Source organism: Hippocampus bargibanti, linkage group LG09 (genome assembly GCF_051943395.1).
Source record: "Hippocampus bargibanti isolate YZ-2025 linkage group LG09, ASM5194339v1, whole genome shotgun sequence".
In the NCBI taxonomy this organism is placed as follows: domain Eukaryota; kingdom Metazoa; phylum Chordata; class Actinopteri; order Syngnathiformes; family Syngnathidae; genus Hippocampus; species Hippocampus bargibanti.
Genome location: NC_142742.1, coordinates 9,257,501 through 9,282,780, shown reverse-complemented (window position 1 = coordinate 9,282,780; position 25,280 = coordinate 9,257,501). Strand labels below are relative to the sequence as shown.

The 25,280-nt window shown below is 40.4% G+C and overlaps 1 protein-coding gene across 2 annotated transcripts in view; it reads left to right on the top strand.

Annotated features, from left to right (window-relative positions):
* The window catches only part of rcan3 (regulator of calcineurin 3), a 37,300-nt gene that overhangs the window by 9,730 nt on the left and 2,290 nt on the right, over positions 1-25,280 (top strand). Inside the window, exons 1-3 of one of the 2 annotated variants that reach the window (XM_089004447.1) lie at positions 5,817-6,078; positions 21,557-21,730; positions 24,223-24,394. In XM_089004447.1, coding sequence (XP_088860573.1) covers positions 5,992-6,078; positions 21,557-21,730; positions 24,223-24,394 — 433 coding nt within the window. In that variant the 5' untranslated portion in view covers positions 5,817-5,991. Of the gene's footprint in view, positions 1-5,816; positions 6,079-21,556; positions 21,731-24,222; positions 24,395-25,280 lie in introns of those variants that run through there. The other variant, XM_089004446.1, reaches the window with a different exon arrangement.

The following is a 25,280-nucleotide window of genomic DNA, read 5'->3' as shown; positions in this document are numbered from 1 at the left end:
GGGTCTGGAGTTATCTGATCTCGAAATGAGTACAAATATGCAAAATACAATACATACATATTGATTTATATAGCGCTTTAACAACAGCTGAAGCTGTAACAAAGTGCTAACATGGCCAAAAGGGAAATGCTGCCGCCTCGTGGAAGAGGAAACATTGCCAGAGGTCTAACCAGCGCTTTATCGGCACCCATGAAAGAAAAACCCGAAATAATTCAGTATCTTCAGTTAGTTATGTTTTGCATCTTCTCTGACCTATAGTATGTGTTTAGTCTTTTTCTATCTTCACTCCACTACTCACACCTTTCCCCCCGCCCCTATGTGGATGTTTCACTCTGTCTCGTTATCCGCCTTCCAGTTTCCTGCGCCTGAATGTGGATGCTTGCTTTATAAATAGCTTGGCCTAGATTAGAGCAGCTGCATTGGCGTTGACACCAAGAGCTGGTTTGGCAGCCCACTTGGCATTGAAAGGGTTGTGTTTACATTTGTGTACGCGCACGCCTGCACATTTGCACGCGTGCAGGCTGGCTTGTGAGTGACGTGACATTGAGGCCTGCGCCGTACTAATGTGATGCTTATCTCACTGTATTTGCAATGTCAGACATCTATTTTGAGGAGGGCTGAGTGTTCGGAATCTACACGTGAAACAGCAGTTTGTTGTTCGCTAGGCTCATAGACAATTTACTATGATCTCACAAAGCAATATGTATGCTTGTGGTGATCGACAAACCACATTTTATTCTTCTTCCCTTCTGTAGAGCTCCACTACTGTACATGCAAATTATTTCTTATCTATAAGCATACCTCCCAACTTTTCAAACCAGAAAAGCCTAGTAATATATCGTTGTTTTTTTTTTTTAGCGCTGCATACGGTCGGATTGATAAAAGCATAACGTGCGCATGCGCAGTAACATGTCGGCATTTCCGCTCGTTAGCGTTTTTTTTAACATTTCAAATAATGTGCAATGTACTACAACTTTTATACGGGAATTATAATCATTTATACGAGCAAAGTCTAACTCCTGGAAATGCTTGAGAGTATTCGACTGTCGTTTTCTTTTAGATTTCTCACTATTTGTTGTTATTTCTCCGGCAGATGCCATTACATGACAATGATAAAAATGATGCTAACTCTTGACTCTCGATTCCAGGAATCGCAATGCGCAATTCATCTAAATGAGGCTAACAGCTGGCACTGAGCCGATCACCTGTTCTAAATTTAGATACAGTACTTGACGATCTCGTCTCTTACATGAACATTGGGTATTTACTATTTTGATGATTTTGTTTTACTTATTGTTTTGATTGGAAACTGTAATTTTCATTTATAAACCATAACCCGGAATGGGATCATGAAAACCGTACTCATTACGGCAAAACCGGAGTAGTTGGCAGGTATGTGTAAGCCTTTTAAACTGCTTTGTTCACCTGCTGAAACATGCACAAGAGCAACAGCAGTGTATTGATTGAAGTCGACTAAATATCTTTTTTTTTTGCATTGTAACCTTTTTCAATGAATGACAAGATACCAAGAAATATTTTTGTGACTTTTCTCATCATACCAGCCATATAGCATGTTGATGGGATTTGTTTTTTTATCCCACATTATTACAGGCGTACCTTAAAAAAAATAACATCTTCGTTTTCTCCATTTGCTGACTGTCAGGTCTTGAGAATTGTGAATAAGTAGAGCTGCACTGTAGGTGTGGGGGTTTCTAGGCCTGGGGTTTTGCAAAAATGAGGCCACACAGAAGTGAAAAGTGCTTCATTATCCACTGTCATGAATCCCATTTCTTCGATGACGTTTAAATGTGTAGTACTGTACGTCCTCTATTTTTATTTCACTGCTGTCCCCCACAAAAAAAATCCACAGATTTACAGTGAGGCCCCACTTAAACTTTATTTACCGGTGATTGAGTTCAATGGGGAGTCACATCAAGCGCATGAACGAGGCGGTGCAAACGTGAGCAAACAGACAGCGAAATGAACCAATCAGTGATCAGCAGATGTGACGTCACCAGCTACTGTTTTTAATGACTATGTTTTCCCAGTGATTTACAATAATTAAAAGCTGAATGAGAGTCAGCGGTTGGATTATGGCGGCCCTTGATACATCGCAGATTTTTTGTGAACCTAAAAAAAGGCCACAAATGGCAACGAAAGTCATTATAGTACAGTAGTGTAAAACAACAGCGGGTCATAGAAAGCAGCATACAACATTCATTAGATTTACTGTTGTTATTTTTTAATTTATTCATCCATTTTGAGGCGTTACTGTGCTGCAAATGCTCAAAACCAAATCAGTAACCAAGAACATTGGTTTCATTTGGCCACACCTGACAATGAGTCGACGATTAATGTCAACAAAATTTTCATCACTCTGCTTACTGTACATTAATCATCTTGACTTTGTTTACATTCATGTGATGCCGCGCTGTCAACTCTGGTTTTTCTTTTTTTTTTTTTTTTTCGGGCTGACTCGGGCCAAAGTGGATTGACCGAGAGATGACACTACTGGACAGCATTCAATCTACCTGAATGCTTCTCCCTCCTTCTGTTCTCGCATCGCGTTAGTTCAGGTTACGTACTGTACTTATTCTTGTATTTTCATTTGTAGTTTATATGCCCCCCCGACAATAGCTCCTAAACACCATGTGTTTAGGAGCCCAAAAAGAAGAGGAAAATGATGACAGTGAGTGAAAAAGTCAAATTACTGACAAACTGAGGGAAGGCGAAAGGTATGCCACTGTTGCACACCATTACAACATCAATGAATTTACGGTGCGTTACGTCAAGAAAGACGAGTAGTGTACCTGTAAATATACTATATGTTGATAGTGGACTGTTTATTTTATTGCATTAGAGTTTTGTACTGTACTACAAACATTCACTGTGCTTCTATATGCATGTCCTGTACTGTGTTCCACTAAATTTGACCTTATAAATATTTTTGGGTACTCATACACGTGTAAATTTGCCTACACTAGGGTTCGCTACATCACTGTTTTTCATCTATCGCGGGTAGTCCCGGTACGCATTAACCATGATAAACGATGGATTACTGTGGTTGGAAGTGATTTATGTTTAATGACCCGACATAAAAACATGAGTAACATTAAAATAGAAAATGGTATGTTTTTTGTTTCCATTACAGAAATGTCACATTGGTCTTCCCGCAGTCCGCTTTCATTCTGTCCGCCCTGCATGCACACACGCGAGCATAAATAGACTCAGCACCTGCAGGGTTTATATTAATGGCTTATTGGGGGACTTAGCTGTCTCACTCAGCCTGGCAATTATTATCAAACGAGTGAGAGGGATGATGACAGTGATGGAAAGAAGACATGGTATGCTTGGTAATTATGCAACGGCGCGTCTATGGGATTTTTGTCATGACTGGTGATGCAGTGGAAAGTATCTCACCGTGTGTCCTTGTAATTAAAGGAAAGAGGCACCTCGCTGGCTGCTTTGTGAGTGACAAATGCTGTGGCTCCCTGGTAGAGAAAAGACAGAATAGAAGTTATCATGTTTAAAAGTTTCATCTTATGGAATGCTTGGTTGGCCGAACATGTGTGACCACAAGGCCAGGACACAATGGAGCACAGAGAATTTGGGCTCACTTTGGTGTGAACAGACCAAAAGTGTTAATCTATCTTCCTCAATAAATGTAGCCTTGGGCAAAGTGACTATTTGTGGATACTTTATACAAGGTGGAAGGGAGTACTTGGTATGCTCCTGTACGAGAATAGCTCCTTAGCCAGGTTACAAATGTATCAGTTCATGGAAAGGCCACCCATTAAAATGTCTACGTTCTTTTGGTTTATGGATGATGGTGCTTGTGCCAGGGGACAACTTGGAGGGATTCCCATGGGACATCCACGGGTGTGGTATTCAAATAAATAAGGCTGTGTTTTACTCATCTATTACTTGAATTTGCATGTACTGTCAATAAAATGCTTGGTAGAGGCTGCATAGGTCAGGTTTACCTGCACGACCATGACATGGCCATGCGTTCTTGAGCTAGTCCAGTCTGGGAGAAAGCAGCTGACCATGATGCATTATTGCTTCAATTGTGAGATGTCATACCATTTTAGAATTGTAAGTGAAGGATTTTAGGGTGTCTAGTGTGACTGTGTTTTTATGCTTCATCTTTTGGGTTCATTTATGATTTTTGTTTTATCCCAGCACTGCTCATAACATGTTTAAACCTGTCTAGGATTTTCTATGTATGCATGTGACAAAAATAAAGGACCACCAGCAATTTGGATACCTTTTGGCATTATACTTCCTCCCACAGGTCTAGTTTGGTACTACAACAAACATGTATTCAGATCCCAAGTTACGGGTGGAGAAACTGTATGGTGGTGGTGTAACAAATGCCGTATTTTCCAGTGTATAAGGCGCACAGGAGTATAAGGCGCAGCCCCAATGAAGTGTGTTTTCAAACTTTTTCCATGTATAAGACGCACCAGACTATAAAGCACACCTTCAATGAATGAAAAAAAGTTTTCAAAAAAAGTTTTCCAAATATAATATATCTATAAGGTTTTCCCAATAAAAGGCATACTATATTATAAGGCGCTACAGTAGAGGCTGGGCTTACGTACTACTTATTCAATGGGGGGGAAATATCGGACTATCGATATGACCCTGTTTGCATGTAATTTTCTCCGTGCGTGCATAGAAATAGTATCGATATAACCGGGACTATCGATATATCCGATATCGATATAACGAGACTTTACTGTATTTGCGAGACCTGTTGTGGCTCAAAATTACTTACCATAAAAGGTGCACTGGCGTATAAGGCGAACACTCATCTTTTGAAGAATATCAAGGCCTTTTGGTATAACTTATAACACCAGAAAATACAGTACGTATTTTTGGGAATAGGCAGCAAGCAAAAATATTTTGCCATTTCACATTTTATGGATTGATTGTTACGAAAAAAAGACTATTTCATTGCATAAAAATGATGTACCACAATACACTTTCAGTTATTCAATTAACTCATGCACTGCCAGATTTGCAAAAATGTGTCCACTCCAATGCCAGGGTTTTTGTCATTGTCACTCAAATTGCAGGACCTACAGTATTTTGACTTTTAGGACTAACATAAACACTCAATGCAGTATAAGAAACCTTAGACTATCTTCTTTCATAAAAAAAGTTGTTATATGAGCTTGAAAGTAGGGCATCTGTCCAAAATACAATGCAATACATACATATTGGTTTTTATAACACTTTAACAACAGCTGAAGCTCGAACAAAGCACTAACATGGAAAAAAGGGAACTGCTGCCCCCTTGTGGAAAAGGAAGAAAATATTGCTAGAGGCCACGGCAAGCGCTTTATCGGCACCCAAACAAGAAAAAAACAAAACCCGAACAAATTCGGGAATGGCGCTCTACGGAATATTTTTAATTCCCGAATACATTTCTGAATGGCAGTGAATGAGTTAAAAAATATATCACACTCTCACTGCTTCACTCACTTTATTTTGAAGGTGAATTTATTGTTTCAAAAAATGGCAATTTATGTGGGGGTTGATTTGTCTGTGTGTGTATGAGAGGGGGTGAAAGGGCTAACACCGAAGCACATGTAGCACGCAATCATTTTTTTTCAGTCACTCTCTTTATAAACCCACTTCCACAACTACAAAGAAAGAAAGAAAAAAGCGGAATAAATAAGGCCGTAGCTTTCTCTCTGCAGCATCCCTTTGCGCGGTTCGCTTCACTTGTGGCGTAAACGTGAGCGTGCTGATGACGTCAATGTGGCACTGAGGGAACGGGAGGGGGCGCGGGGAGCTGTGAGAGTTGTGGCTGTGCTGCAGCATCACTCAGCAGCTCTCCTCCAGTCCACCGCGCACACGCTGCCAGTCTCGTGGACTTTCCAGTTTCCTGCAAGCTTGCGCAAGAGCGCACAAGCCATTTGATTTTTTTATTTTTATTTATTCTCGTCTTTTTGTCACGCAATCCAAACCCGCGTGAGGGGAATGCCATCGATAAACATGAAACTAGAGATGGTCACCATTATCGCCTGCGAGGTAGACGTCGAGGTGTTTACGTCATACAAAATGCAGGTACAGTCTTTTTTGGGGGGGCTTGGGGTTGATCGCAAGCGCGTGGAATGCATATGCGATGTAATTTTCTCAATGGGGTCCACAAGGTTATACATGGGGAAGGGGTGCACTGGCAGCGCATCTTAATGCGGTAATGAGGCGGCGATTGGCATGAGAGTATGCGCAAGCTGTGCTCTTGGACGGTGCTGGCGGGATGGTTTGCGTGAGGGAGGGGGGGTTCATGAGGGACACATGCATGCGTGAGCTGGTGTGGGGATAGTTAAACAGCTGAAAGGCACATTGTCAACTCTTCCTTTTCACTTATTGGCAATACAGGTGCACAGTTTGACATCGGTCATAGGACACAATATTAGGTACACCCGCACAGTAAATCAGAATCGGAGTCACCTTTTTGGGCCAAGTATTTACAACACACAAGGAATTTGTCTCCAGTAGAACACCACGCTGCACTAGTATAATCATAAAAAAAGACATGACAAAGAAGTATGGAGGACACTAATAAAATCTAATGTAATTCCTTAATGTAATGTGTACTTCTCAGGAACAACTGTGAGACAATATGCAAAGTATCAAGCAGACAGTGGTTCAAGTGAGTGCAGAGCTGGAGCGACAATGATTATAACGGGATGCTGTTCCACAGGGTTGTGCAAAAATTGCAAAGAGGCACTATAAAGTTCTATTTGAGTCACTGTTTATAGAGTTAATGGCTAGGTGAAAGAAGCTGTTTAAATGTCTGCTGGATTTGGCGCGCATGGATCGGCAGCGCCTGCCTGAGGGGAGTCGCTGGAAAAGTTGGTGGGCAGGGTGCGGAGGGTCATAATCATTTTGATGTATTTCTTGCTGGTTGTGTTTGTTATAGTTGGCATAGCACAAAAAGGAGAGATGTTTTGAATCATATCTCTTTGTCCCCCTGGTACCCAAAATATTTGAAGAGCCTCTCGGTGTGACGATGCAGTACAGCCCAAAGTCATTGAACAACCAGAAAACTTGACCTATTTTCACATGACTACAGTACATCTCTAACACTAGATTACAAAGCAGCTTTGTCTTTGCAAATATTTTATTGGATCCAACTTTAAACAGTGTACAATACGATTAACTTCCTGTCCAGAGTGTGAAATCGGAATGTTGGTCCCACTGTACTCTCTTGTAATATGAATTCAACTTAAACCTACATTGCCCATTTTTGCAAGGTTTTTTTATTTTTCCCTCCCCAATGCATTTTCATCTACTGGGTCACTGTGCTAATGCGAACGTGGCGTCCAAAAGGGAAATATAATTCTTTAAAATGAGCCTGATCACAGACAACACCAGACAGACTGGATATGGGCTTGTCAGAGCTGTAGTGCTGTCCTCTTCTTAAGTTTCCTGTCAGGCGGCCTATGCAATTGTGACCTGCGAGGGGCGAAGAAAAGTATGCTAGCATAATTAGCACATTCACTGCCAGACAATGTGTAAAAATGTGTCCACTTCAGGGTTTTTGTTATTGTCACTCAAATTCCAGGACCCACAAAATAGTGAGTTTTAGGATTACATAAACATTCAATGCAGCGTAAGAAACCTGAAACTCTCTTCTTTCATCAAAAAAAAAATATGTTTATTTCAAGCTTAGTTGGTTGTAGAGTCATCTGCATTGAAAGTGGGGTCGACTCTACAAAAGATAAATGTTGCCCCCTCATAGAAGGGAAAAAAACATTGCCAGATTTATGACCAGCACTTTGTCGGCAACCCACCGCAAGAAAAAAAACAAAACACTCCACGTCATATATTTATATGAGAATTTTTTTCCCAGGTCTCGTTTATAACGCGCAACCAAACTGAGTTCTTTTTTAGATAGAAAATTTTGTGCGTTATACTCGAATAAATACAGTAGTTTTCAAATCTGACATTGGTGCCCTATTTTATGTGCCTGATCTCACAAGATAAAAAAATAACCAGACAGGCTAGCAAACAACAATGGATGGGCCAGTGGGTTATTTAATCATGTCATGGACTGCGGTTGCTACAGTGGACAGTTTATCATGTTATCGTGTTACAGGGTGCATGAAATATGTCTAATCTGGGCAAAACTGATCCACTGGTGAAAAAGAGGTTTTGACCTTTTCATCTAAAACTACTTCATACAACAAAGAGTGTGCAGAAAGTGCTTAAGATTGAATGACTGTGTCTTGTGTGTTGTGTCACATTATTTGTTATTTAGTTTGTTTTTTATTGTTTTGACTTCATGATGACTCCACAATCGTGGCTGTCTTTACGGCAGCTCCTGTATTTTGTTTTTCTACTCCTTCCTTTCCTTTCCTTTTCCTTTCATCACTTTGCTGCTTTGAAATGTAAATTCAAAGCAGCTCATTCAATTTCAATCCAATCCAAAAACAAAAGCCGCATCACTGTTGTGAGAGTCAACTGGTTCGTTTATTTACGGCTCGACAGCAAGCATTTTCATGTTTGATTGTGACAAGGCTATTGTTACCTGTGAAGGTCAAGAAGTTGTTGAGCGGAGTCTGCTATAAGAGATGCTCTGCTTTGTATGACGCTGTCAAGAGGCGTTCATTGAATAATATGCTACTTATTATGAACAATTGGATTTTAAATTATGTATTCATCCAGGGCATGAGTGAACACAAATAAAACCTTTCCCGTTGACAGGAAAAAGGTTCCCCACTCCTGTCTTTTTTTCCATTTATTCTAGTTATGCAGTCCCATTCGAAACGGTTGTTTCTCTTGCAAAGTGCTTTCTCGCTGCCGCCCCCTCCCTGAAATGTGTCCCTTTCAATAAGGCGACACAACAACGACGGCGACTTTTATGATCTTTTGGCAATCATTTGAGTGGTTCAAATCAAAAAGATTATGACAGAGAATGCATTGCAAGCTGTTACACAATGTAAAATAAAAAATGCAGACACGGTGACAATAACGTTCTCAATGCGGTTAACACTCATTCCCAGCACTCTCTGTCACTTTCCACTGGTCATAATCTGTCTTTACAAATACGTCGCAGTAAACAATTTGATGGCTAACGTGCTATTTATGGTTCAGCAGGACGTCTGACATGTTTTTTTTCTCCTGTTGTCTCGCCGCCTTTTGTGCGGTCTGCTCAAAGACGTCACCCCCCTACCCCCTCACATTTATGACCACGTCAAAAATAAAGTGGCAAGCTCGGCATCATCTCATTGTGATGCTGTGACCGTTTGGCAAATGTTCCTACGGTTGAACGCTCATCTTTTTGCCGCGAACGGAATGAAAAGCCTTGATCGCCGTCATGTAAGCACATGCCGTGAAATTCCAGGCACTGCAACTGATTAAACTGTGACTTCAAAATAGCAAACGCGGGCAATAAAATAAATCATACAGCGACAAAAACTACAGGCACCGGAATAGAATGGAAGAGAATTACTCGCTGTTATTATAATTTCCCCCCACCTCCTTCTTCAAACAGCATAAGCCGTACTAGTTTACTGTTGACATATGTCAGCATTTCTATGAACTGTTATAAGTTCATAGTTTGTGGTATATTCAATGTCACTAAAAGCCATTGGCGAGCCGTGGATTTCATTGCTAGGCCTTCAGTAGTGCTACGTCTGATTCAATCCAGACTGAAAAACGTGTGGTGTGATTTACTACAAGTCCACTAGAGGGTAACATTAGCCAGGAAATAACTGACCGACCTTTCTTAATGATGTAATTTTTTTTCTTGAAAAGTCTGTCTGACAAAACTGCGATTAAATCAACACAATATATTTTCTTATGCAGCTCGCGACCGATACAGTGCGCTAGCTCTGGCCAGTATGCGCTTGCACTAGCGTCTTGTTATCAGAGCAGTTTCCCAAACTTTGATTGGCGAGTGACGAGCCAATCATAGTTTGCAAAAACTCTGACGTTGACCAGCCCCATCAAGAAGGCGTTGGTACCACGTTTGGGTTGTCACCTCTAAATCTGATTGGTTAGAGCAACAGTTTTTATCAACATTAATTTTTATGCTCCACAGGCTGCAGAACTGATTGTGAAGGCATCCAGGTAGATTTCTACCCTGGTAACAAATGATGGCTGTAAAGTGATTGGTTAAATGCTTAAATACAAAAACACACGCCTGAAAGCAGCGCAACAGGGGAAAAGCAATGAAAGGAAGCTGAAAGACAATTTGGAATTATTTTTGTTTTGAAGTATTCATGGACAAAATATATATCGATATCTTGGAGTCAGAAGATACTGACAGGCCTCTCACTCATCACTGATAAAAACGTGAATTAGGTCAAAATGTTAACATGATGCGGGACCTGCAGGTGACGGCCGTTTTCAGGATCCACCGTGACCGCTCGATGAGGCTTGGGGGGATGGAAGAGACTGCGACCAGATCAAGTTCTGCAATTTTGGGAAACCAGAGCTCGTGTAGCAGGATTGAACGATTCATGGCCCAGAGAATTGCTGGGCTCCGGGGACTCAAGTGTGCCTGCTCCCGCGGCTTGAGCGGCCAGGCAGGTTGAGCTGAACCTGAAACATTAGAGACGTCCCGCGGCTCAGGTGTCTGCTGAAGGTTAGGACATAAACCGGTGCGTGTGACGTTAGACAAAGGACAATGTCCTGGGCGGTGGATCCAGTTTCCCTGCCACCAGAAAGACGAAATGACCATGAAGTGATGATATTAAATACAAACAAAAGAGTGTGCCAAGATACATTCACAGGAAGCCCTCAATCTTCGTGGGGGTTAGGGGACAACACCACACAGATGATGATTATAAAATACCATTTATTGACACCACCTTACATTTTTGTCTTTATTATGATATAAAGGTTTTCCAATTATAATACATAAATATGTACATTTTGTTTTTTCAAATACAATGATACGCCAGGTCATAAACATAATTGGATCCCTAAAAGTGTGTGTGAGCCAAACAGTTTGTCTTCCGAACATTTATTTCCCATAAGAAATCGTAAAAATGAGAATAATTCGTTCCCAGGTCCCCATAAAACATAATTTTCTACTAAATAAGCCTTAAAACTACACAAAATATACCTTATTTTATGTATAATAAATGTGCTATTGTATTGTAATTAAAGAAATAAACTGTATTTTATTATAAAGTTGTTTTTTTCACCTTTGTGATGGTTGTTGATGTAGTTGCCTCTTGATGATATCTGAGTGATGTTGCTGTGCTTTCTCGGCAATAATACCCTCACTCACACTGTCCCCTGCTAGCTGCTTATCGTTTATCTAACTCAACAGTTTTTCAACCTCTTCTATTGCCTGAGACCGTTCCTTAGACAACACAGAAACACCCTGACCACACACGCACCCTGAATAGCTTCCTTGTTCTTAAGAATGGTAGCAATTGTAGACTTAGCATACTGGTAATGGGACCCTAAGTCACACAAACGCACACCTCATTCGTGTTTTTCGATGATCTCCTTCTTCTGCTCGACCACAATTTTCTTTAGTGTCTTCTTTGGCTTAACACGAGCCTGTGGTGGGGTCTTTTTCGGTCCCATAATCGCAAAAGTACACTCGATAACAAACCACGTCCACACTCAAACAAAGGGGGTGACGATAACTAGTCTACCAGCCACTGTGGCGCTGTTCGACCGTGTGGTTTGGTTCGTCCGCCGAAAACTAGTTTGACAGCTGAGACTATATGGTCGCGAATTTAATGTTCGTGAGGCGAAAAGTTCATGAGCTGAAGCGTTCGTCAGCGGGGGTATCACTGTATAAGGCACACCACACTATTAGGCGCTACAGAAGAGGCTGGAGTTACGCACTACTTCTTCTACAGGGGGGTAATGCAGTCAGTGGCTGCTGACAATAGTTGCAAGACCTGTTGTGGCTCAATATTACTTCACATATAAGGCGCACCTGCGTATAAGGCGCAGTATCATCTTTTGAATAAAATGAAGGCTTTTGGATGTGCCTTATACACCGGAAAATACACTACTTTTGGAATTTCACCATGAAAAATGAATACTTAACAGAAGAACCATCCATCAGTTTTGTGAACCGCTTATCCTCACAAGGGTGGCGGGGGATTCTGGAGACCATCCTATGTATCTTCAGGTATTAGGCGGGATACACCCTGAACCGGTCGCCAGCTAACCGTGAAGGCTTTGCAGGCCTTGACGGTCCGCCACTGATATATTGTCACCTAAATCTCCAGCGCAGCGCAGGAAAAAAGCTTACGAAAACACATGACATTTTCGGACAGCAGTAATGAAGCGGATTGCCAAGAGAGGCAAAAGGGAAACCAATTTCCTCGTCGCTGATAAATGGTACATGTTTTTATCTGAAAGAATCACTGTAAAAGTTGCTTTCAATGGATAACAACCCAAATTGTACTCTGACAAGCTGCCATCTTGCTAGGCTTGAATCCAAATGGCATTTTTATTCCAATATGATCACCAACACCAGATATTAGCAATCAACTACACTACATTGATCAACTAAGTAGAAAATGCATTCATTAATCTATTTTCTCTACCGCTTCTTCTGGCCAGGGTAACAGATGAGCTGTATCCTACCCCATGTATTTATTATTTCTTAGTCCTCTGCAAAGAATGACTAAGCTGAGATGCATTGCCTTGATGTACATTGTTCTATTTTTCACAAAATAATAGATCATATAATATAATGTTTACCAATATAAAGATTATTTGTTCAAAACATTTACCTTTTTGTTCTGATGACTTTGTTGTTTGAGATTTTGTTCCTGCCGACTTTATTTAATGCAATTTGTCAAATGCACCCTGCTCCTAAAACTCAGTATTGCATAGGTTTTGTCATTTGAGCGAAAATGACAAAACCCTGGCACTGGAGTGGACACGTTTGCACATCGTCTGGCAGTGAATGAGTTAATAGGGTCATATTTGTCAAATATTCACAATATCTGTCCGTCATATGGCTTGTTTAACTGCCTCTCTGCAACTTTGTAGAATGTTGCCTGATTTACAATAACCAGATCGTTTATAATAAGATTAAAGTGTGTCCCATTGCGCCGTAATCTGATTTCAATATTCCCATGTTGGACTGACTGTCCCCAAGAGAGCGCATCATGTCAATCCGGCTCACTGCTCAAGGTATCCACCCTGTCGGAAGAAACACCCATTTGGTTTTGAAAAGTTATAAACGATGGTCAACGTGCATGTGAAATTCATTTATATAATTATTTCAAACTATTTTGGACTATCCCGTAGTACCGTCCTTGACTCAACCTTGCTACCATTCTTAAGAGGCGCCGTGACCTAGATTGTTGGTTTTCACCCAGATCCCATTGAAACATGAGACACCAGATTTGACTGTTAAATCCCTGCACGTGTTGCAGATGACTGATATACCAAAGCACGTAAAAAAAAAAAAAAAAAACAAAAAAACGTGAATAAACCCTCTGTATGTCCCAATTAGTCTTTGTTAATCTCGTACCAAATACTTCAATTCTAATGAAAATATGGATTACAGTCAAGGATATAAGCGACTTTCAGTGGTTTAGAATGTAGAATATTCTACAGAATTCCGTGCGGAATATCCCGTCGTATCCGTGATCCGTGACACTCCTTCATTTTGGTCGGTTGAATTGATTTTTTTTTTTTAATAATGTATACAGCATACTTCATTGACAATGGCCCGGATGCCACAACGTAACTGCCAGGCCTTCCAAAGTTTACCAACGCCGGCCAGACCAAAACAGTACAATGTATGTTTTTTTTTTAGGTTTATCCATTTAAATTATTCACTCATCATCTGAAATTATTTCAAATGCAATGGCTAACAGGAAAAAGTCCACAAAATGTCAAATACTTTAATTACCATATTTTCCACAGTATGAGGCGCACCTAAAAGCATTCAATTTTTTTCACAAGCTGACTGTGCGCCTTATAATCCAATGTGCTTTATATATGGGAAATGTTTTAAAGGACAACCGACGTCTCCGGACAAGTTGTGTCCATAATTTGTAAAATGTCTTCAAATGACTTCTACTGAGCGTATTTTACAAAGATTCCACCGCATATACAGTAAAGTCTCGTTATATCGATATTCAAGGGAGTCCGAAAAAATATCGATATATCCGACCCTGTTTGCATGTAATTTTCTCCGTGCGTGCATAGAAATAGTATCGATATAACCGGGACTATCGATATATCCGATATCGATATAACGAGACTTTACTGGAGCTATATTTTACGTTTTAAGACTCGCGCTGAATATTCCGGAAGTCTTATTTTTGAGTTGGTGACGAGTCCTCACCCTACGTCACTGAAGGAATGCCCCTGACTGAGAAAGGACATACCTTGCATCACCTCAATGCATTTTGCGGTACTTTGTTTGGCCTGAAAACTTCATGTTGATGGCGAAATTAGAAGGAAAACACATAAATAACGCGATGGTGAATCCTTGTGTGTTGTAACAAACATTTTGAGCCCATTGAGCCCATGTATTATTATTACACATAGAGCTTTGTCGCCATCTTCTGCCTGTTTTGTTGGGTGCGACATTTCCCCCCCTCTTGCCTCAAAATGACACGGAATAAATTATTTAATCAATTGCAAACATGTATGCGTTCCTCTTCATAACTATTTCAATCATATTCATAACTGGATGTGTAACAAGAAAGCATATTCTCCGAATCTGAAGCCATTGTTTTGATCTCAAGCAAGGCAAGACGTCTTGGCGTGACGTCACGAACTGGGGGCGGGACTTTCTGAAAATGCCCAATTCGCAGATCAATTTTTACATGCAAAGCAAATGCATTTAAGCAATCCATGTTTATGTTGACGCAACCGGACAAACGTGGGTATGTGTCAGTGAACCCGTTAGAAACCGGACGCCGGCTTTACATAAGCACGCTTTCAAACCACCATCCTGTCGTTCCACCTATTTCCAACACTTTAACTGATCCATTAGCTTCAGGCTGTGAGGTCACTGTCTGCAACAGGATTAGATCCCCCTCCATGTTGACGGACGCCTGATGAACTATCCTGGACTGTATCTCACCCTCGCCTTAATCTTGTTTGCTTCTGCCAACGCATTTTATGATGATGCTGCTTGATATCAAACCTTGCCGACGCTCCCCGATCATATCAACCTGTTCCGACATCTCAGTAGATTTGACTGTCAGAAAGCTTGTCCGTGTTGTGAGTTGTGCCTTGATTGCTCCTGTGATGAAAAGCTTTTCCATTACTACCAGGGACATAACTAGCTCGTTAGTCAGGGACCAATCTGCTAGCAGATGGCTGATCGAGGGGGGGGTCACAGTTTTTACCAGACTGCACTTGACCGGCTTGTATTTAGCATACCTGTCAACCAGTCGCATTTTGCTGTATTCTGTGTGATTTTTGCACATTTTTAGATGTGTACGGCATACAAGAAAGTTTGTATGGGAAACACAACAATTGTTAAATATAATTTTGAGATACAGTAAAGTCTCGTTATATCGATATCGGATATATCGATAGTCCCGGTTATATCGATACTATTTCTATGCACGCACGGGGAAAATTGCATGCAAACAGGGTCGGATATATCGATAGTCCCGGTTATATCGATATTTTTTCGGATTCCCTTGAATATCGATATAACGAGACTTTACTGTATTTTCGATTCCGTTTTTGTCATTAAATATTAGCAGTAATGTTAATTGTAACAAATAATGCTACTAGTTAAAAAGCGAAGTCGACCACCAAGAAAACAAGTCAGTGCGAAAAGTCCCGAAGAAACAAAAGTTCAGAGAAGACAAATTCTCGTCAAGTGGAATTTTATTTTGAAATCAGTTAAATTAAACATATTCTCATGTTTTTTGCCGTAATATCAATCATATTTTTAATATTATATATATTATACATCGTAAGAACACAATTTCTTTTTTTTTGTTGCTGTGGACAAATTCAATATGTCCACAGCAAAAAAAGCCACAAGGCTCTACAACAAAGAACATACTTGATTTTTGCTTGAAATATGTTGTAACTTGTTAAAAGTATTCATGTTTACGTGTAAAATTTTGTTCATAAAATTGTGCAATGAAATATTACACGCGTATGTTTTTTTTCATTCAAGAGCACCAACATGCTGTCTGTGTTGCTCTGTCTCTTTCCACCTGTCATCTTTTCATCAGTGATATCATTGTATCATCTCAAAATGAGGTGATTACACATCATCAAATGATATCCATAAGCACAGTGATGTGAAGAATGTGCATAGTTATGTATAGATTCTTTTGATTCGGTCAATATCACGCCATCCATTTTCTGTGTGCCTCTTGTCCTTATTCGGTCCACTACATCATGAAATTATAACAGGTAGTTTTATTTATTTATTTATTTATTTGTTTGTTTGTTTGTTTATTTATTCTTTGGTTTATTTGTTTGTGTGTTTATTTATTTTTGCTCTGGGTTGAATTTTAGGTCATGTTAACCTTGTGGTGAAGTTTTTGAAATGATCAGAATAATCTTGCATTTGAACAGGGGGCTGTAGTTTATTTTGTTTTTTTTTTTCATATGTGGAACTGTTGCGGCTTGGAATTGAAGCGGATTTATGTGGGACAGGAAATGTGAGACCATCTCTTTTCATCAATGGATGCAACAGCTTGGTGTTTGCCTTCAACATTTAGCTTGTAGCAGACGTGCACATTTCACCATGACGTCCCTGATCCACTGGTGAATAGGACGCTTTGATCCTCTCCTCTTTCATCTAGAACTGCTTCATACAACAAAGAAGGTGCATAAATTGCTTAAGATTGATTGACTGTCTGTGTCTTTTGTGTTGTGTCACATTATTTATTTCTTTTTGTTGTTGTTTTGACTTCAAGATGACGCGCAAGAGTGGCTGCCTTCACAGCTGCTCCTGTATTTTATTTGTATACTTCTTTCGATCCTTTCATAACTTTGCTGCTGTAAAATGTAAATTTCTCCACTGCGAGACAAATAAAAGCTCATTGAATCCAATATGAACCAATCCCACACCGCCTACCATACAAGGTAGTCTACCAAAAATAAATAAAGAAATAACAACAGTGACTTATCTTTGACATGAAATGAAAAACAATTTCAGTAACATTCTCACTAGCCTCTTTTGTAACTCATAAACCAGATTAAATGCCTACACTAGATCCCAAGAGGTGATATTGAAAATCTTAACATCAAGTCAATTGTGAAGTTTCGTCGCGTTGTGATACATTCACAAAGGACTATTTTCAGTTTTGGGAAAGACTGAAGAAGGGATTGACTGACTCTCAGAGATAGTGCACATCTAATTAAGATTCCAGTCAAGATTCCCGCGGCAACTGAATGCGATAGGAAGCAGGAGCGACAATTCATCTTGATCCACCTGAATGCATTGAAACACAAAAGTGAAATCCTGTGAAGACAGACCAAATTACAGTGAGACCTCAACTTACGAACTTAATTGGTTCCCAGACAGAGTGTGTAAGGCGAAAAGTGTGTATCTAAAAAAAAATTCCCATAGGAAACCATTAAAATGGGAATAATCCGTTCCCGGGTAGGGGTAAGTTCCCGGGTAAGCCTTAAAACTACACACAACATACCTTATTCTATGAAATACATTGCATTGTGTATAAAGTCACATAAAGTCACAAAGAGAGGCACATTACATGAGGACTGTAATTAAAGAAAGAAACTGTGCTGTAAAATAAAGTTTTATTTACCTTTTTGATGGTCGTTGATGGCTTACGGAAGGACAGTCACCTTCCATAAGGACGTCTTAACTTGCTCTCGAATCAAAACAATGGCTTCAGATTCGGAGAATATGCTTTCTTGTTACTCATCCAGTTAGGTCATAGCATAAATGTTTGCAATCAATTAAAAAAGTACTTCCATATCAATTGAGCCGTTAGGACTCCAATGTAGCGTCCCGGAAAATGCACAAGATGGCGCCCAAGCGCCGTTGGAAATGGGTTGATTTGTCTGCTGGCAATTTGTGTCAACCCGTATCAAATAGTAGTCTTGGTGCAACACACAACAATTCACCATGTCGTTATTTATGTGTTTTCCTTCTAATTTCGCCATCAACACGGATCAACACAAAGTTTTCAGACCAAACAAAGTACCCAAAATGCATTGTGTGTCGCTTTCTTGGTCAGGGGCGTTCCAGACGTGACGTCAGGTCAGGCATCGTCATCAACTCGAAAACAAGACTTCCTGAATATTCAGCACGAGTCTTAAAACGTAAAATATAGCTATATGCGGTGGAATCTTTGTAAAATACGCTCAGTAGAAGTCATTTGAAGTGATTTTACAAATTATGGACACAACCTGTCCAGAGGCGTCGGTTGTCCTTTAAGGGACATGGCAGTACTCTACTTTTTGGACTAGGATTGCACTAGCCTTTATTAGTCTCGCAGTTGAGAAATTTACATTTCACAGCAGCAAAGTTATGGAAGGAAGAGGTATGGAAAGGAAGTAGAAAAACAAAATACAGGAGCTGCTGTAAAGGTAGCCATTCTGGCAGCGCCATCTTAAAGTCAAAAGAACTTACAAAATAATATGACAACATAAAGACTCAGTCATTCAATGCTAAACACTTTCTCCACCCTCTTTATATTGCATGAAGCAGTTCTAGATGAAAGAGACGAAGATTAAAGCATCCTTTTCAACTGTGGATCAGGGACGTCATGGTGGAATATACATGTCAGCTACAGGCTAAATGTTGAAAGCGAACACGAAGCGTAGCATCCATTGAGAAAAAAGACTCACATCTCCTGTCCCCCGTAAATCCGCTTCAATTCCGATCCGCGACAATTCCGCATACGCATCCATCCAGGTGCAGACTGTTCAACAGGACCGACCGTTCCGCTGATCAAAGCGTGGCTGTGAAAATGCTGCCGCTAAAAAAAAAAGCGCAATCGTCCCACAGCTTCCTCCCAATCAAAACCGGTGCTGGCATATCTGTGCTGCCGAAAAGTTGCAACCGCTCAATAAATCAGAATCGGAATCAGAATCATCTTTATTGCCAAGTATGTAGGACACACAAGGAATTTGTACACGCTGCACTCGTATCGTCGTCAAAAAAACTGCCAAGTGGCACTATACAGTTCCATTTTGGCTACTGTTGAAGTCCTCTTTGATGAATGTTATGGCCAAAATTGCTGAAAAAACAATCCGTATCCGTTCCACATGACGCAAATCAACAAACACAAAGTGACAAAAACAACACAAAAACAGCAAAAAAAGCAAGGCTCGTGATCGCACTTGCTGACGGCTGCCTACTCGGGCGCCATCTTGGACTTTAAATCAACGCTTGCAATCATGACCAACATTAAAATACAATCGTGATAAAACATTTTATTCAAGATTTTAGTGTAATTCACCGTATCAATACAAACCTTATTTTTTGCGAAAAAGGGAGAAGCTGAGCTGCGGCGACAAGAAGTGCCGCTGATTAGTCAGCCGGCGGTCCCCCCTTTGAGCGGCCTCTTTCCTGTCGCACTCCCCCGTGGCGCTGTCTGATGGAGGTGTCAACCGATGATGCCAACGCGGGTGTCTGCTGAGAAGAAACATCGCATACATAGAATAAATACATCAGGATGTTGGGGGAAAGAGGAAATGGCATTCAGATTAAAAAAAAAAGATCGAAGGTCATTGACAGGAAGTTGGAAATCATATTACCAAATTAGCTGGAAGGAAAATGAGAGAAAAGGAGCAAAAGTCACGTCGGAAGCTCTGAAGAAGGCAGTGACGAATCTCAAACAAATATTATCTATTTCTCATCTCAAGGAAAAACAATACAGGCTATGCAGAAAAACAACCATTTTCTGATCCCCATATCCTCCTAAAGGTCATAGTTCGTGCTGGACCCTATCCCGGTTATGGGGGCAACTGAACATGGGAAACTGAGAATCAAAGGCAAGAAGAGCAATTTTATGCCAGATTGGGCTCTCAGTTGTACAGGAGGTGTCGGACTTTTCGCTCCTCATCCGAAGAGCTTCGTCAGCTAACTAAACTTGTGCTGGTAACTCTGTGCCTACACAGGTAACATCCGAGTTACGACCGGCGCGTTTTATGACCACCCCTACTTACGACCACGACCGCCAGACACTTTTTTTTAATTCTACGACTGGCACTGCAACAAAAAATCTAAATATAAAATAAAATGAACTGTGCAGTAAACAGGTTTTTTTTCTATTTCATGTCACTTCTACGTCCATTCATACTCTGGAGTAGTTCCATCTTAAAATAACCAAAACTAGGTGAGTAATATAAAACAAAGTATTAATTAATACAACTGTGTAACCATTTTGCAATAAATAAACGGTTTTGTATACATTACAGGTACAGTTATACGGTAATAAAATCAATAATACGAAATATAAAATGATACAAATGACACTAAAAGTTTATATATGAACTGTAAATAGTTTGGTATATAATAGTATTCAATAGAAAATGTTGCTTAAAAACAACAGATTGACATCGTATACAATCCTGTCGTGTAAACGTCACGTCGGTCATTTTGAATGGATTTCGATTTACGACCGTTTGACTTACAACCGTTTTGTCGGAACGGAACCCGGTCATAACTCGAATGTTACCTGTATACATCAAGTGTACAGATGACTTGTGCAGGTTATTTGTGGAGCCTGATTGATGGGATATTTAACCTTCCAGTCTACACTCTGCTTTTGAACTATCAAAGTTGAAATGGGTCCAAATTTCACTGTTTTCTATCCATTTTCTCACCATTTTACTTGTTTTTTTCCTTTTTTTGTTTCAAGCTCTGTCCTCTCCCTTTCGTGTGTTTTCTCTCTCTCTCTGTCTGCCTATCTCTTTAATGTTTAACCCCCCCCCCACACACACACACACACACACACACTGCTGTGTTCTTGACCAATCACGTGGCTTTAACCGAAGACGCCATTTTGTTTTTGGGAGAACGGCCTCACTCTGTCTGTAACCCCATGCCCCACTGCTGCGTTCTTGAGCAATCACGTGGCTTTAACCGACGACTGGGGGGAATCGAGGACAAAAAAAAGTCCGCTGCCATTTCCTTGTTTGGAGAACAGGCTCATTCACGAATGACACATCTCTCATTGTGGCAGCTCTGTGTGTATCCCGAAAAATAGTTTGTATGCCGAGGTAACATTTTCATAAATGTAACATTCGTAACCAGAAAAGTTCGTAAGCCAAGGGGTTCGTAAACCGAGGTCCCACTTTATATCCCTAATGGACAGAGGTGGCCGTGTCAGACCTCTGCTATGATAGGTCCCTGAGAGCAGATGACGGCTGAAGAAACCTTTTCATTGATTTATCCCAGATTGTTATTCTGTTATTACTTTCTAAATAAATATCTTTCAGTTGAATGGATTCAGTTGAATTAATGTTGTTCATCACGGTGCGTTAGCGGTTAGCAAATCTGCCTTACGGTTTTGATGTTCGGGTTGAAATCTCAATCTCAGATTACAATTTTGCATTTCCCGAATCATCATATTTGTCATTATTCATATTTGTCAAGATTCTCAAATATTTGTTCATGGTTTATTTTCCACAGGAGAGATTCGAGGCGGCGTTTCGGATCTACGACGATCAGGCAACCTTCCAATTGTTCAAAAGTTTCCGGAGAGTCCGGATCAACTTCAGCACCCCCGAAGCAGCCGCCCGCGCTCGTATCGAACTCCACGAGTCGGAGTTCAACGGCCGCAAACTCAAATTATACTTTGCCCAGGTGAGCTCTAGCACCACAAGACACTCGTGCACGACACTGAGAAATACACACTGAGGTTTCACGTTGACATTCTGCGTCGGATTGTCTCTGGAAGATTATCATCGCTCATTGATATGACTTATGACTGCTGCTGCGCTTCTCTGTGTGTAATTATAAACGGATTAAGGACTCAGCAGAGGCAAATTACTTCATGTAGGTTTTTTGTTATTACAGCTATTACATAATATGACACAGTTTGTCATTAGCTACACATGCTGGTTTTTTTTTGGTACTCGTGTAAAATAAATCACATCCGCTGGTAGATACACTAAATGGAGCTATGGGTTGTACCGTGGATAAGAAAAAGCAGTGGCGGGCCATGTATTTAATCGCTAGGCCTTCAGTAGTGCTACGTCTGAATCAATCCAGACTGAAAAAAGTGTCGTGTTATTTCCTACAAGTCCATTAGAGGGTGCCATTAGCCTGGGAATAACCGACCAACCTTTCTTAATGATGAAAATGACTTTAGCAATAATAATAATGATGATAATAATAATAATAATAATAATAATAATAATAATAATATACATTTAATTTACAAGCGCCTTTCTGAACACCCAAGGTCACTTTACAATTAAAAGAACAATACAGCCATCAATACTTAAAAGGACAATAAAACGATCAATAAAATGATACATAATAAAAGAGTAAATCTCCAACCAAATATATTTCTTCTCCTCCTTCAGCCATTTTGGGTTGACAAAACTGCCATTAGCTAGCTAATCTAGCTAATCATAGTTAGATTGACTAATGACTAGCCACTCATAGTTTGCGAAAACTCTGACCAGCGCCTTCAAGAAGGCGTTTGTACTTTTGGGTTGCCAACTTGAAATCTGATTGCTTACAGCAATGATTTGATCGACACATTTGATGCGACAGGGCCTGGAGAACTGATTATGAAGGCTTCCAGGTACTGACCCTGGTAACAAATGATGGCTGAAATGTGATTGGTTAAATGCTTACATACGAAAACACACATCTGGAAGCAGCACAACAGGGAAGAATTAATGAAGGGAAGCTGAAAGACAATTTGGAATTATTTAATAAGAATTCATGGACAAAATATAATTAACATCAGTTCGTGATTCTGATAATTTTAGGCCAGAAGAGATGCCTATGGAGACCCCTGTTGAAATGCCAGTTTTTGAGAGAATGAATGAATGAATGAATGAATGAATGAATGAATGAATGAATGAATGAAAAGAGAAACACCGTAGATCCTTTTTAAACCTTCCTCACAAGAATGTGACATCTCCTGCCATTCTTGGTTGAAACAAAATCCACAAAGTAATGACCACATATGTATTTAACACCACTGTATGTATACACATGTGAGGTTGCCCACACCAACTTCATGCGTGTGACTTTAAAGATGGGGCCTGGCCCCTTAGAAGGACATAGTTGTCAGCGGATGACAGTGTCGAACGCTTGAGCTGTTCACGTACTAACTTTAGCTAAGCTTCTTGTCAGTTGTGGCAAACGGCAGGTCACATTTATTCGGTTTCTTACATTCAATAAAGCGATTAAAAATACACCCCTGGCTGTCTATCCATCTATGGGCGAAGGAATGACCGCATATTTCTGAAAGACTTTGATTTTCTAATGAAGTTTATTCGTCCGTAGACTTGCTGTCGTGTAATTGGAGGCACTTTGGCTTTGCTCTGTGCAGTCCTTGTACAAAAAGAATGAACCACTAAGTCTTGCGAAATGGTTAATAATATGCGTTGTAAATATGATTAAAAAACGTTGGTGAACAAAGTGAATAAGAAAAACATGAACTGATAGAGAGTGGATGGCAAATTCAAATAAGTTACGGAGTTGAACATTTTGTATTTCATTCTCATAAATATTTGTCAAAATACTGCTTTAGGCTTCCACTTTTAACTCATTCACTGCCAGATGATGTGCAAAATGTGTCCAGTCCAGTGCCAGGGTTTTTTTTATCATTGTCCTTCAAATTCCAGGACTCATAGAATATTGAGTTGTTGGACTACATAAACATTCAATGCAGCCTAAAAAACCTTAGACTCTCTTCTTTCATCAGAAAAAAATAGTTAATTCCTAAGTTATGTGGGTCTGAAGTTATCTGAGCTAAAAATCGGGGCGGCTGTACAAAATAACATACAATGCATACATATTGATTTCTATAGAGCTTTATCAACAGCTGAAGCTGTAATCAATGCTAAAATGGACAAAAAGCAGATGCTGTCCCCTCGTGGAAAGGAAAAAAAACATTGCCAGATGTCTGATCAGTGCTTTATCAGCACTCCCCGCAAGAAAAACAAAAACCCGAATAAATTCAGAATGGCAGCAAATGAGTTAATAACGCTGCTCATACCTAATAATGATCCCCATTTGATCATCCGTACAACTGAATTAAAAACAAAATAAATATTCTCGAAAGTGAAATCAAACACATGACATCACTGATTATCATCAATGCTACCCGCCAGGTCCAAAATGGCGACGAGGACATCGATAAATCCTACCTAGCGCCCCCACAGCCCGTCAAACAGTTCCTGATCTCGCCGCCCGCCTCGCCGCCTGTAGGCTGGAGTCAGAGCGAGGACGCCACGCCGGTCATCAACTACGATCTGTTGTGTGCGGTCGCCAAGCTGGGACCTGGTGAGTAGTCACGAACGCGGCTGCAGTCTGGAGCGGAAAACGATTTGACAGTTGTCAAGCTAAAGGAATCAGTAACAAAACTGTGTACCGTATTTTCCGGTGTATAAGGCACACCCAAAAGCCTTGATTTTCTTCAAAAGTTCATCCTGCATCTTATATGCCGGTGTGCCTTATATGTGAAGTAATACTGAGCCACAATCGGTCTGACAACGACTGTCAGCAGACTGCATTTCTCCCTGTAGAAGAAGTAGTGCATAACCCCAGCCACTACTGTAGCCCCTTATAATGTGGGGTGCCCTATACTTGAATTATTTTCATATATTTATTTACAGTGATACCTTGGCTTACGAACTTAATTGGTTCCCAGACAGTGTGTGTAAGGTGAAAAGTGTGTATCCTAAAAATTAATTACCCATAGGAAACCATTAAAATGAGAATAATCAGTTCCCACGTCCCCATAAAACATAATTTTTGCTCTGTCGCCGTGGCAACTCCGTCAGTCAGGAAACCCCCTCACATCTCCTTCTCCAGAGTCTTGACAGCTGTCGGGTTTTAGCCCGCAGCACACTGACCCCCTCTGTTGGCTCCCCGCGGTGACGGCACATTGTCATTCGTTCTCTTGCTCTTCCTCAGGACCAATTTCCTCCATCCTCATCTTATTGCCGTGGCAACCACAATGCTATTTGGAGAGTGTATTCTTTCATTCGGAGTCGCCTGTGCTTGTTAGCTCATTTACTGCCAGACGATATGCCTTTCAAAACTCTCAAGGACACTTTACAGTCACAGGATTATTTTCTGCGGGTGAGCAGCGGCAGCCACACGCGCCAGCGATCACTCAACCCGGAAGTAACAAAGTAAAGAAAAAAAATCTAACTTTCTAGCTATA